The 15,352-nt window shown below is 35.2% G+C and overlaps 1 protein-coding gene across 8 annotated transcripts in view; it reads left to right on the top strand.

Moving 5' to 3' along the window:
* Positions 1-4,259: 4,259 nt before the first annotated feature.
* The window catches only part of LMNTD1 (lamin tail domain containing 1), a 49,610-nt gene continuing 38,517 nt past the window's right edge, over positions 4,260-15,352 (top strand). The window contains exons 1-4 of one of the 8 annotated variants that reach the window (XM_077870688.1): positions 4,260-4,501; positions 4,578-4,696; positions 7,745-7,971; positions 10,672-10,870. In XM_077870688.1, the coding sequence (XP_077726814.1) occupies positions 4,608-4,696; positions 7,745-7,971; positions 10,672-10,870 (515 nt within the window). In that variant the 5' untranslated portion in view covers positions 4,260-4,501; positions 4,578-4,607. The other 7 variants (XM_077870692.1, XM_077870686.1, XM_077870691.1 and 4 more) reach the window with 7 other exon arrangements.

The raw sequence follows: 15,352 nt of genomic DNA on the forward strand, positions 1-15,352 counted from the left end.
AGATTACTTCCTTTATGTCTGTTAATAAGTGCTTATATACTTGGGGGCTCTCATGTTGGGTGCATAAATACTTGTCATTGTTATATATTCTTGTTAGATTGTTCCTTTTATCATTAGGTAGATAATTTTGTCTACCTTTGTCTCTTGTTACAGTCTTTGTTTTAAAGTTCAATATAAGTGTTCTTACCACAGCTTTCTTTTCAATTCTACTTGTTTTTGTTTGTTTTTGTTTTCACTTCTGAAACAGTGATAATTTTTTCACTTCTTTGAATGATAATTGTTTTTCCGTTCCTTCACTTTCTATTATCATGCATCTTTAGGCTAGAAGTGAGTCTCATAGGCAGCATATAGGTGGGGCTTGCGTTTTTATCCATTCAGTCATCCTATGTCTTGATGTGAGCATTTAGTCCATTTACATTCAAATAATTATTGATAGGTATGTTGTTATTGCTGTTTTGTTACTTATTTTATGGTTGTTTTTGTTCTTCTTTCTCCTTTTCTTCTCTTATTGTTTTCCCTTTTGGTTTGATTGCTTTCTTTAGTGATAATACATGGATTCCTTTCTTTTCTTCTTTGCAGATATAGTTTTCTATTTGTGATTATCACTAGGTTTATATAGAACATCTTGTGCATCTATATTAGGATGATGGTTGCTTAAGTTTGAACCCATTCTAAAAGCACTAAATTTTTATTCTTTCCTCCCACATTTTATGTATATGATGTGATACCTTACATCCTTTTATTTTGTTTAGTCCTTGACTGATTTTTACAGATATGACTTTACTGTTTTTGTCATTTAACTATACTGGTTTTATAAGTAACTAATCACTACTTTTAGTATCTTTGCATACACCTGTGAAATTTTTTCTTTTTCCTTTTCTTATTTCTGATTATGACCATTTCTTTCCACTCAAAGAATTCCCTTTAGCATTTCTTATATGGCTGATAGAGTGGTGATTAACTCCTTTAAATTTTGTTTGTTTGAGAAAACTTGATCTCTCCTTCTATTCTGAACCATAGCATTGTTGGATAGAGGACTTTTGGTTGCAAGTTTTTTCCTTTCAGCACTTTGAACATATCATACCATACCTCTGGTTTACAAAATTTCTGTTGAAAAATCAGCAGATAGCTTTATGGGGTTTCCCTTATATGTAACTGTTTTCTTTTCTTTTGGTGCCTTTAATTTTCTCTCTTTACCATTGTTTTTTGCCATTGTGAATATTATCTGTCTTGGTGTGGACTTCCTTGGGTTGAGGGGACTCTGTGCCTTTTAGATCTGGTTGTCTATTTTCTTCCTCTATTTTCAGCTGTTATTTCCTTAAATAAATGTTCTGCCCTCCTTTATTTTCTTTTTCTGGAATCCCTTTAATGCAAATGTTACTATGCTTAATGATGTCACTGAGTTTCCTTGACCTATTCTTATTTTTTATTATACTTTTTTTCTTTTTATTGTTCAGTTTCTTTGCTTTCCATTATTCTGTCTTCCAGTTTACTGATTCATTTTTCTGCTTTCTTTGATCTACCATTGATTGTCTATTTTTAATTTCAGCAATTGAGTTCTTCATCACTGATTGGTTCTTTTTTGTATTTTCTATCTCTTTGTTGAAGGTCTCACTGATATCCTCCATTCTTCTCACATCCAGTTAGTATCTTTATGACCATTACTCTGAAATCTTTGTGAGGTACATTACTCATCTCCAAATCATTTTGTTGTGTTTTTGTCCTGATCTTTCACTTGGGATGTATTCTTCTGTCTCATTTTTGTCTAACTCCCTGTGTTTGTTTCTATGTATTAGGAAAGTCAGCTACATCTCCTGATCTTGAAAGTAGTGGACTTATGAAAAAATGATCCTGTTGTGCCCTATAGTGCAATGTCCCATGTTCACCAGAACCTGGCCCTTCAGAGATGTCTCCTATGTGTGTTGCATGCACATTACTGTGGTTGAGCCACATTTGCCTTCAATCCAGTCAACTGCATAGCTGTCCTTCTTGTGGGCAGAGTTTGGCCTCTGTGCTATTATGGGATCAGTCTGGGGTGACTTTGGGGTTGTAGTTAGGTCAAACCAGATACTTGCCCTCAGCCTGTTTTCCAGAACTGTGGCCACACCTCCTGGAAGGCACTGTTCTGCACTTTCTCCTGAGTGGGTTTTTTTGTTTGTTTTGTTTTGTTTTTGTGAATGAGACCTGTTATCAGGCCTGTCTGCTCCTAGTCTGTCTGTTTGGGTTGCAGTGACCACCCCCACCCCCCGATTATAGCACTCTCACTTTGTGCTGCCTCCTGTGAGGCTTTGTTGAAGGGCAGGGCCAGCAGTCACATCAGATATTTTCCTCTAGCCCACTGCTAGAGCTACAGTGGAACTGGTGTGTGTGATTATCTTCCCCTCTCACCAGAGCAAGAGTCACTTTGGAGTGGTGTTGGCCACCATCAGGGTAACTTGCAGAATGAAATGCATCACGCATGGCTTTGGAAGGATTGAGGCAGGTTGAATGGGGCAGTCTTCAGGAGAATGTGGGGGCAGAGCACACAGATGTTAGCAAGGTACGTGCCCATCTGCTTGCAGGATAAAACCTGGGCTAAGTAGCAAGTGTCTATGCTAGTTGCTGCAGATGCCTGGGTATCTAGGCTAGGAATAGATGGGGAGAATGGTGCCCAGTAGCTCTTTTGTTCTTGGAGAAATTTCTTAAAGATTTTTGCCCCTATCACACATTCTGAAATCTTCCCTGTATACCCCCAGGTGCTTTTCAAACTGCTGCTTCAATGCCTTATCTTAGCAGGGTTATTTCTGTACTGTCTCTTTAAGGGTAGGGACTGTTTCCTATCACCCTCTGGCCCTCTTGGAGCTAATCACACTGATTTTCAGAGTTTCCAGTATTAAACCCTAATCCCACTGATTTTCAGAGTTCCTAGTATTAAACCCTAATGATTGCAAAAACTCAAAAAGTTAAACATCTCTGATTTTTAAAACCAAATGTTATGGGGACTCATCTTCCAGGTATAGGTCCCAAGTGTCTGGAGTGCCTGGTGTTGGGGTCTGTTCCCCTCTCTTTTCTGTGCTTGTATCCCTTCAGTGCTTGTGGTTAGTTTCACATATTCAGTGGGTTCCCAACTGTGGCTCAGCCCTTTCTACCACTTTTTTTATGTGGCCTCCTTTCTACAATTAACTGTAGAGAGTCTATTCTGCCAATTTTCAGATCATTTTCTACGTTGGTTACACTGATATGGCTGTAATCTAGGAGTATCTGTGCGAGGAGGTGAGCTTAAGATCCTCCTATGCCACCATTTCACAAGCTCCCCAAGAAATCTTTTCCTTTTTGACTCATTGAAACAGTTTGTTCATTGTCCTTTGTATTTAAATACTGCTCATCATTTCATGATGGAAGCCATTTCCTAATCTAAATTGGAAGATATTTTATTATTACTCCTTGAAGCAGGAATTGTTTATTCATAGTACCTATCTGGCTCCTGGTCAGAATAGATACTTATTTAAATATTTAATGAATTTGCTCATCCAGTAATCATAATTGCTAATATATCTTTTTACTGTTTACCGTGTTAATTTTATTCTTATACCATCATTATCAGAAACATTGTGAATCTTTTACTCAAGGTTAGAATCTGAACTAAGTGATTTCTTCTAAATCATACTGCTGGCATAACTAGGAGAATGTAGATCTCATTTGATTTCACTAATTTTACCAATAGGTTTCTTTCTACCTGAGAAGTACACAAGTTTTCTGATCCTTCTGTGTGACCATTTCCATATGTTCAAAGAACACTTGTCAAAACAAAAACAGAAACCAAAAAACAATTAAAACCAGTGACTAATGCTCCTAGTGTTTATATACTAGCCTTGACCCTCAGAAATCCAAAATAGGATATTGAATATTTTGTAGATAAAGTCTTTTTTTTTTTTTTTTAATTTACTTATGATAGTCACAGAGAGAGAGAGAGAGGGCAGAGACATAGGCAGAGGGAGAAGCAGACTCCATGCACCGGGAGCCTGACGTGGGATTCGATCCTGGGTCTCCAGGATCACGCCCTGGGCCAAAGCAGGCGCTGAACCGCTGCGCCACCCAGGGATCCCGGATATTGAATATTTTGGTGGCAAAATTTGTCTGGTGAGAGATATGGTTCTCCTAAAAGCATATTACCCTATTTAGTGTCTGCAAACTGCAAAGTGGATATAGCATCAACATAATTGCTCAGAGACTGGAACTTTGTAACTATGGCGACATTACCTCACAATGCTCTAACAGGCAGTATTGACCAAATGTGAAGGTTATGGTCATAAAGATAGCTTTGCTGGGTTGCAGCTCTGCCTCATGAGCTGCTTCCAGTGAATGCTACATGCCTTTGCCTTGATTTGCATAATATGCTTAGCCAATACCAGTATTGGTTATGTCAGTACTTACATATTCACATTAGAAGCCTGGTTCTGGCACCAGCTTGGGAAATAGACTATTAAATCTGGCAGATACTTTGAGGTAGTTAGATTAACGGGTAAGATCACTTAAAAAGAAAATCCTCTTTGAACTTCAACTGAATTTATTCCTAGTATCATGATTTGTTTCCCCAGGAAAGAAAAGAGACTTTTCTTCTAGCCAAGATGAAAGACATGCAAGCCAGCCAGAAAACTTCAGTGGCCCTGCAGAGCGAACTCCATGAGCAGGAAGATAAAATGGAGAATCAAGCACAGTAAGAATGGCACAAATGAGAGGAGAGAAGGATCTGAGATTTAGAGGATAATGATGGAGTACTTGACCTCTTGTTCCAAACATCTTATGAAGTAGTTGTAACTAGAACTGATTCCACACATTTTCTAAAATTAATTAACTACAACATACAACTATTTCCCCAACCACTGTTTTTAAAATTCAGCTCTTGAGTAATACAAAAACTCACCTGCATAGATCTCTATCATACAAGACATGAACTTATATCTAACATGTTAGGGTAATTGGCAGATAATTTCTTTAGAACTCCTTTACTAACCTTGGGAACAAAGAATTGCTAGAGAATTTTGATTTTGGAAATGCCCTGCGAAGATACTAGATAAAAACTACCACTACCTACCACTACCCTCACCCCCAATAAAGAAAAAGAAAAACAAAACAGAAAAAAAACAAAAACAAAAAAGTAAGTCTCTACGTTTTTACTACTACAGTAAATTATTCTATCAATAAAAGCATTAAAAAATAAATAAAAGCATTAGCATGGGTTTTCCAGTGTTTTTTTTTTAAATGACCTCAAGTATAGAATATACCCAATTTAAAGCTAATGTTATTTTGCACCTATATGTCCTGTGTTTACTGTTCATTTCAAGTTCATTTTTAAAATATTTGTTCTTAGAGGTCATCTGAGAAATGATTGTTGTCAGTATTACCAATGTAGCATCTCCCAAAATAACATTGAAATTTGGGAATTGAACTTTTATAACTACCTCTGGTGTAATGCTAATCAATTACAGAGGGAACAAAATGCTAAGAAGGGGATTGGAAAGTTTGATATGATGAGGACAAGCTAACTCAGCACTAGGCCAAATATCTCATCTTCCAAAAGGAGTCTAACAGGATGATGAGTGCAAGGTTTAGACAATGGGCTATATCACGTGTATCTCTTCCTGAAATGTTTTATCTCTTCCAAAAGTGTGTGCAGCCATTAGAAACTTCTTATTCAACTATAAAAATAAGAACACTTTGTCGCCCTAAGCCAGGTTTCTTTAATCACAACATTTGTAGAGACTTATTAGGAGTATTCAGTGGAATTAAATTATTTGGAAATGCTATTGTTTTACTGGAGGAAGAATAAACTTTGGAGCTTATAAAATGAACATGCTGAAAAGACATAGCCAGTTTGTAATGAAAGCCAGATGTAAGGAACTTTGAAAGAGAAAAGTACTTTTCCTGCTTATGCTAGCCAGCGTCAGAAATTGTGTCATATGATCCTGTCTTGGGTTGGACAGAGATAAAATATTGTAATTTGACAATCTAACTCTTAGTCTCCTTCCCACAACTCACCACATCCTACTCAAGAGTGTATCTTCATGGGTTAGAGCATTTCTGACAAAAATGAATGCTTGAGGTGTCAGCAGAATGGCAAATGCTCAAGCTTAATTTGTACTGGGCTAGTAGTACAATTTTCAAAGCCAATGCCATTTAATTGTTTTTGTTTTAAATTGCCTGAGTTATCTACACTCTGAGAGGTACATTTAGAGAAGTCTGGTTTTGAGTACAAAGCTCTCCAGATATAGTATTTCTGATGAATGAACTTACAAATTGTAGAACAAAATGATTATATGTACCTCTTAGTAAACAAAGAGATTAAGATTGACGTCACTTTGACAGATTAGGAAACTTTAGGCCCTTCCTCCCTTATGGAAACATTTGGAAAATAAAAACAAAAACAAAACAGAAGACTTACTAAAATAACTTTACGGGAACTCTGTAAAATAAAGAATCAAAATAGAGACAATCTGTGGAGGCAAGATACTGAGCTCTTGATTTACAGAGGATAGCTAAGTGTCCCCCAGTAAGGGGATACATGAGCTGGCCACTTATCCAGTTTTTCAAAAAGCCAAAGGATTTTGGACCCCACAATTTTGTTCACAATTCAAGTATTAAGCACACACAGATTGTACACACACACACACACACTCATACACAAATATACACAGATTGCTTTGAATGAACGAATATCAATGTGACTAATAAAATGGAGTTGTCATAAACCTTTTCATGAACCATGCCATAGGAATATTGTTTTACTTGTAAAAGAATTGTGTGGTAAGTTTAGAGGGTTTGCTTAAAAGCACACTAGTTAACAAATGCTTTTATATTTTTTTAAAAAAGAAATAAAAACCTTTGTTCATAGTAAAATTTACTTATCAAAATAATACCTGGAAATTAAGTCTGTCTTCTCCCTTTTCTGTATTCCCCTCAGCATACATATACACATGATTACACACACATACATACATGTACACATGTATACTGTATTCAAAGTAATTAATTTTCAGAGTATATATGAAAGTAGACATTAACTCTAGAATTTTTATAAATATAGGAAAATTAGTTAAGCAGCAAGAATTAAAGGGAGAAGGTTCGCTAAACAATGATATATTAAACAGGAATTATAGTCCTTTTTTTAGTTAATAGAAAGGAAAATATGATATAATAAGTAATAAAAGTGGGATACAAATAGTTTCTAGAGTCTCAGTTTTGAGGTAAAAAATACATTAAAAGGCCTAGAATGAAATGGAAAAATTTTTGGTTGGTAGCATTTTGGTGACTTTCGTTTTCTTCTCTCTACTTTTGCACTTTTCAAAATCATTTATAGTAGCAATTAACTGATTTTTATTTACTTAAGTTTTTATTAAAGATTTTATTTATTTACTTGAGAGAGCACGACAGAGCACAGAGGGGGAGGTAGAAGCACACTTACTTTGAGCAGGGAGCCCAATATCATGACTTGAGCCGAAGGCGGGCTTAACCGATTGGGCCACTCAGCTTCCCCCAATAGACTAATTTTTAGATAAAAAACTAAATAAAAATATGTCTTGACACAAAAGTGTCCTATTTACATTATTAAAACTACAACTATATAAGATGTTCTTATGCTTAGGTAGATACATAATACCTTTGAAAAGCAGAACTCTGAGTAATAATCACAGTTCATGATTCTTATGTTCATATATATTCATTTTTACTTTCTCACTTTGTTTATTATACTAATTTTTGTACACAGAAGAGAAGACCCACATAGTCTCCTAATGACAGAGCGATCTTTAGTACATTTTCTTCTGACAACAGATTCAGATACAACACTGCCACTCTCACGGTCATTATCCTATGAAATGCCTCTCAGTTACAATCTGTCTAGCCCTCAGTTTAGTAGAATAACTGTTTCCACAGCTGGACAGAAGACTCCTAGAACTACATTGGTGGGCCATTCCAGATCAGAAAACAGCTTGGGTAAGCAAAACATATACCAAATTTTTTAAGACTGTTTCTAAAGCACATAGTTCAATAGATTCTTTATATGTTTAGAAGTCAAAATCACTTCCAATAACATGGGTTTCCTAGTGTTATATGCAGAGTAACTTGACTATGCTCACCATTGACTCTAACACTGAGTCATATTCAGGTCCTATAAATGGATGTGGCCAAATGTATCATCCTCATGTTTAAAATATCTTGAATTGTCATGATGGTTCATGGATTGATGGCTTTGATGGTCTAGAATTGCTAGATAAAAATTCTATGTATAGTATTAATCCCCTTCCTCTGAACACACCAGAGAGATTAAGGCAATATCTTGTATATTTGTGCCATTAGTAGACTTATGGTTTAAGCAAGGAAAAGACAGATAACAGAAAGAAGCAAAATAAATGGTAAGAAAATGGTGGAGAGATATGAAAACAATAATGAATTTGGAGAAGAAAATGAAAACAGTACTACAACAGGAAAAAGTTAGGTTTTGACAGTTGCCAACAGGGTAAACAATGCATTTAGCAATAGTCAACAGTGTGTTTGTTCCTTACAATATTAGGAAACTTCTAGGGTATGTTATCATGGTTTACTGAAAAAAATCATGGTCTTGGAAACAGGGGACCTAGGTCCAGACTATATTTCTGCTTCCTACACTGTGAGATATTAGGTTAGGTATCTCTGAGTCCCATTACCCGCAAGTGGAAAATAAGGATTAAAATATCACCTTCATAGGGCTTGCCTAAGGATTAAATAAGATATTTATGGAAATCACCTAGCACATAGTAAGTACTTAATAAATATTAGTTGTGAATATGAATATCTCTGTAAGTACTTTCACAATGAATAGGCTAGATTTGGGGTCTGTATTTAGATTTCCAGTCAGCAAGTTTCAAAACTGGTAGCACAAACATACCCGTGACTACATGATGTTTCTATTTTCCTCTGTTATTCTGTAGACGTTTAAACCTGGCTGCTGCTTATCTATATTTCATTTTGTTTCTGGCATTTTCCTAAACTTTTCACACAGTGTTATGTAGGATTTTTATCTACTGCCATTATTCCCTATGCTTCATTGTTTGTATGCCTAAAATGCACTTTTTAAAGAAACCTCCTAAGATCACACTGACCTTTTGCAATGACCAAAATCTATATATTTAAAAATGAAAATGCCAACTTTACATCTAGGGAGGGAAATTTTTCTTTCTTTATCCCTGTATCACCATGGTATATGTCCTATATTTGGATTAAACTATGCAAGCTCTTAGGGAAAAAACAAAAAATAGTGGTTTCCCCTTGCAAGATGAGAGCTGAGCTGGGATATAGTCTTCTTCAGTTACTATAGATTCAGGTTCTGTAGATAGATGCCTGGGTCCACTGAAACTTGTTGCATTTGGTTCCTTTCCATCTTTTCCTCTAGGTGACATAATAACCAGGGCTAAAATTAATATCTCTTTCCTTTTTAGAATACAAAGTTTTTTATCCCTCAAGATGAGCCATTGAAAAGGATACTATATAATCTCCTTCCCCAAAGGAATTTAAGGATTAAGTAAACACTCAAGTTACTGGGAATAAACTAATTTAATTCCAAACATTTCTTCTAGACAAAATACTCTGAGGAGTCGGCCTTAGGAACTATGTGTTTATTCCTTTCAATTTTTCACCTTGCTTTGGTTTTGTTAAAGATACAAGAATATAAAGTGAACTCTAGATTGTCTTAATCCTTTGATGATTTTGGAAACAGAATCACATTAGCCAAAGCCCCTGAAATACAATAATTGTTGTCACTTATGAATACTTGTTAAAAACTAGACATTGTACTAGACAGTTATCTACACTTTCTTCAATCCTCACATTGCCTTACACAAGGTAGTATTACTTTATCTTCAGGAAAATGGAGAATTAGAAAGTTTAAATCACTTGGCTTATTAAATGGCAGAGCTGGGATACAATTGCAGTTCTGTCCAAATCCAGGACATATTGTTCTATCCACTTCATCATGGTCTCTCTCTGTAGTGTTACTCTCTCTTTGCAGACACATCATTAGATATATCTAGCCTGCTTCTTTCCATGCAAAATTATAAGAACTATTTTGCATTTAAATCATAGTAGTGATTATTTTAAAAGAGCCAATTTCCAAGAGGATACTAAAGTCTGATTAAGCATTATTCTATCTTTCTAATAAGCTATTTTAGTTGATTAGAGGAAATTTGAGTCTTTACCTGGCAAAATTACTAGTTATTGGTTGGAATATTTCATTTGAGGCTTTAATTTATGGATAGTAATTGGGGAGGATAGTTAATATGAAATGAAATAAAGTTGTATTTATATGTAACATATCCAAATTTGAAAGACTCAAATGTTTTACCTCCTTGAAAACCTATGATGCATCTAGTACAACTAAATAATCAGTTAAATAATAGTCATTATGCTAATGATATTATTGATAATTTAAGATAACTGAAATAATCTCTAGGAATTGTGTCACTAAAAATAGTCACTTGATAGTTATTTCATAGACTTTGGCTTGTAGCTTTTAATTATCCTTATTGAGTTTGACAGTGACAGTAAAACGTATAAAGAATAAATTTTGTAGAAGAAAGGATAAAGATACCGGCTTTGGGTTCTTTTAATGTCCTTTTATTTACTTCTCTCTGTTGCTTTCCTCTTTGGTTTCTTTGAAAGGAGTCAACAGCTTCATAATGACAAAGAAACAGGCTCTGCCAGTCTTTGCTCCTGACACACCTGTAACTGGGGAAGGAGAAGATTATTTCCTATCTTTGTTTGGTGATTCAAAGAAACTTTTTACACCTTCATTCCATGCTGAGAAAGCCTGGAAGCACTTTTCTATGATTCTTGAAGAAGTGGGACAGTCTAGATCCAGGTACATATTCTATTTGAATTATTTAATATCTTCTATTGGGATAGGAGCTACTTTATTTCTGTAGGAAAGTTCTAATCTGATGTTACACCCATGATTTCATCTAAAACCCTAAGCAGTTTATTGAAATATGACTGTTTTATGTTCTGAGCAATGATAAGAAACTAATGTAATTTTCTAGAGAACCAAACAAAGAATGCCATTTTTTTAAATATGCCAGAGAAACCAGCACTACATAATACCTGCAGATAAAGTCAACTCTATTTTTTATTATTGGCACATCATTCAGATGGATTTTTTAAAAGATTTTATTTATTTATTCATGAGAGGCACATATGAGAGAGAGAGAGAGAGAGAGAGAGAGAGGCAGAGACACAGGCAGAGGGAGAACAGACTCCATGCAGGGAGCCCGACGTGGGACTCTATCCCTAGTCTCCAGGATCACACCCTGGGCCAAAGGTGGTGCTAAACTGCTGAGCCACTGGGGCTGCCCCTTTCAGATGGATTTTTTTTTCTACTAGACTCTTGACTTCAAGATAGGAAGAAAAAGGTGGACTTACTCATTGATCCATTTTTATGGTTGTTGGTATCTATGGCAAAAAGAATTCATCAGGAAAAAGGTGACATTGGAGCTAAAATAAAGAGCTGACTCACCTATATATTTACCTAACCCCACTTTTCTTGTTGCTTTAACAACAGATTGAGTTGTGAATTATTAGAAATAAACACATATCGACAGAGGGTATGAGAGGGCTAAAAGAAGTTATTAGCTATGTTTGAAAGTCAGACATAAAGGAAACTGTTTTCCTCTTAGGTCGGATTTCCTAAAATCAACCACTATTACCATTCAACTGTAGTGAATAACTAAATGTTCCCTCAACCATCTAAAAAGACTTCATCAAATTATTCATTCAATATCTAACTACCATGTTAAGAATGGTGGCTTATTTCGGACAAAAATTTATAAAAGGAGTTGGGAATATCGCTTTAAGAACTTTTACTCAGATCAGGAAAGACCTGCAGACAGATACAAAGATTGAGAGAGGCAAATAAATTATCAAAGCATTTAGAGAACTTTCGCCCAGCAGAGGATGATCTAGGAAGATTTTGTGAATGGGTTGTTAATTAGAATTATCTTGGAAAGATAAGTAAATTTTGAGTATGCTTATTTGGAGTCTATGAGAACATTCTAGATTAGTAGTTCTCAACCATACCTACATAACTGAATCCACTGAGAAGTTTTTAATGTCCTGACTCTACCCCAGACTCTTTGAGTCAGAATTTCTAAGTGATAGAATTGAACAAACTACTTTTTCTAATTACATGGCAATTCTAATGCACAAAGTTAAGAAGCACCAGCCTAGAGCAAAGGAGCACATAAACAAAGTGAAGGAGGCAGAAAAAGGTAGTATCAGGTAGGTCAGGTAGGTAGAAGGCATTTTATAGCATTGCCACACTGAGCAGTGCATCAATTGTTGTAACAGAGTGGTAGGGGCCAAGGTTAGGAGGTGATCACAGTGAGCCTTGAACACCAAGCTGAGGAAATTTATTCTCATAATGGGCAATGGGAAGCAATGGGAAAGTTTCAAACAAAGGAGTAACAGGATCATGATTCAGAATGTTTAATTGTGGCAATAAATATTATAGATGAATGTTGGATTTTTGTCAGATGCTTTTTATACATCTACTGAGATGATCATATAGTTTTTCTTTCTCAATGTTAAAGCAACCCTACACTCTTAAAATAAACTTCTTTTGATCTTAATACTTATTCTTTTTATATATTATTGACTTTATTGGCTAAAATTTTATTTCAAAATTTTATATCTATGTTTGTGAAGAGAATTGATCTGTAGTTTTCTTCTCCTATAATGTCTTTGTATGCTTTGATATAGAATGAGTTGGAATATATTGCCTCCTCTTTCATTTTCTACCTGAGTTTGTGTAGAAGCAACTTTTTTCCTCAATAGTTTATAGATTTCACCAGTGAAGCATTCTGGGCCTGGAGTTTGTGGGAAGGTTTTTACCTACAAATTTTATTTCTTGAAACTAGATATCAGGATATTCCAGTTATCCATTTCTTCTTGGATAGTTTGTGTCTTTCAAACAATTTGTCTATTTCATCTAAGTTGTCAGATTTATTATCATAAACTTATTCATAATATTCCCTTATTATCCTTTTAGTAGTGTTGTCACATTTCTTGTTGCTGATACTGGTCAGCAACCTAACTCCACCCATGTTGTCATACATCCATGTTGTCAAAATCCATGTTGAAGTCAGGATTTCCTTTATTTTACTTTTTTTATATATTTCAGCGTATGTGTGTGTGTGTGTATGTGTGTGTGACATTTTCTATATCCATTCACCTATTGAGGACATTTAGACTGTTTCCATATCTTGACTTTTATGAATAATACTGCAATGAACATGAGAGTGCAGACACCACTCCCTAATCTTTATTGCATTTGATTTGGATATATACCCATAAGTGGGATTGCTGGATCATGTGGTAGTTATTTTTTTAATTTTTTAGGAACCTCCATATGTTTTCCATAATGACCTTATTAATTTATATTCCCACCAACAGTACATGGGTTCCATTTTATCCACATCCTCACCAGCACTTAAATTTTCTTTTTGATAATATCCACTCTAACAAGTATGAGGTAATATTTCATTATGATTTTTATTTCATTTCTCTGGCAATTTGTGATGTTGAACACCTTTTCACATGCCTGTTAAACATATGAATTTCTTTTTAAAAGTTTCTATTGAAGTACTTTGCCCATTTTTTAATCAGGTTATTTGCTTTTGTGTTGTTGAGATGTATGAATTCCTTATATTTTGGCTATTAACCCTCATCAGATATATAGTTTGCAAATATTTTTCTTATTCTATATATTGCCTTTTCATTTTGCTAAGCATTTCTTTTGCTCTGCAGAAGCTTTTTAGTTTAATGGAAACTCCCTATTTATATATTCTTTTGTTGCTTGTGCTTTTGGTGTCATATCTAAGAAATTATCAAGACCAATATCAAGGGATCCCTGGGTGGCGCAGCGGTTTGGCGCCTGCCTTTGGCCCAGGGCGCTATCCTGGAGACCCGGGATCAAATCCCACATCGGGCTCCCGGTGCATGGAGCCTGCTTCTCCCTCTGCCTGTGTCTCTGCCTCTCTCTCTCTCTCTCTGTGACTATCATAAATAAATAAAAATTTAAAAAAAAAAGACCAATATCAAGACGATTTTTCCCTCTTTCTTTCCTATGAGTTTAATGGTTTTGAGTCTTGTATTTAAGCCTTATCCCATTTTGAGTTAATTTTTGTATATGCTGTGACATAAGGGTCCAATTTCATTCTTTTACATGTGGATGTCACTCTTCCAATATTCACTATTACTCTTTCCATAAGTGTGGTTTGGCCATTCTTGTTCTGATCTTCATCAGTTGACCATAATTTTTATGTATGGGTTTGTTTAGGGGTTTTCTAGTCTGTTCCATTGGTCTATATGTCTATTTTTATGCCAGTACCATACTGGTTTTTTAATATATTTTTATTGGAATTCGATTTGCTAACATATAGTATAACACCCAGTGCTCATCCCATCAAGTGCCCCCCACAGTGCCAGTCACCCAGTCACCCATCCCCCCACCCACCTCCCCTTCCACTACCCTTTGTTCATTTCCCAGAGTTAGGAGTCTGTCATGTTCTGTCACCCTCTCTGATTTTTCCCACTCATTTTCTCTCCTTTCCCCTATAATCTCTTTCACTATTTTTTATATTCCCCGTATGAGTGAAACCATATAATGTTGTCCTTCTCTGATGGACTTACTTCACTCAGCATAACACCCTCAAGTTCCATCCCCGTCAAAACAAATGGTGGGTATTGGTCGTTTCTAATGGCTGAGTAATCTTCCATTGACCATACTGTTTTAATTACTTTCGCTCTTGATATTATTTAAGGAAGTGGGATACCTTCAGCTTTGTTCTTCTTGCTCAAGATTACTTTGTCTATTTGGGATATTTGTGGTTCCATATGAATTTTGAGATTGTTTTTTCAACCTCTGTAAAAAAAAAAGTCATTGGTATTTTGATAGAGATTACATTGAGTCTGTAGATTGCTTTGGGTAGTATGAGAATTTTATCAATGTTAGTTCTTCCAATTCATGCACATGGATTGTCTTGCCACTTATTTGGCCTTTTAAATTTCCTTCATCAATATTTTATAGTGTACAAGTTTTCGATATTGTAGTGTACAATAATTTCAATGCGCAAGTCTTTCACTTCTTTGGTTAAGTGTGTGGATATTTTATTCTTTTTATTGCTAATATAAGTGGGATTGTTAATATCTGTTTTGGTCAGTTTATTATTAGTGTACAGAAATTCCACTGATTTTTGTATGTTGATTCTGTAGTGTACAATTTTAATAAATTAATTTATTCTAACAGCTTTTTGTGGTGTCTTTAGGATTTCCTACATATATGATCATG

This window comes from Canis aureus, chromosome 25 (assembly GCF_053574225.1).
Source record: "Canis aureus isolate CA01 chromosome 25, VMU_Caureus_v.1.0, whole genome shotgun sequence".
In the NCBI taxonomy this organism is placed as follows: domain Eukaryota; kingdom Metazoa; phylum Chordata; class Mammalia; order Carnivora; family Canidae; genus Canis; species Canis aureus.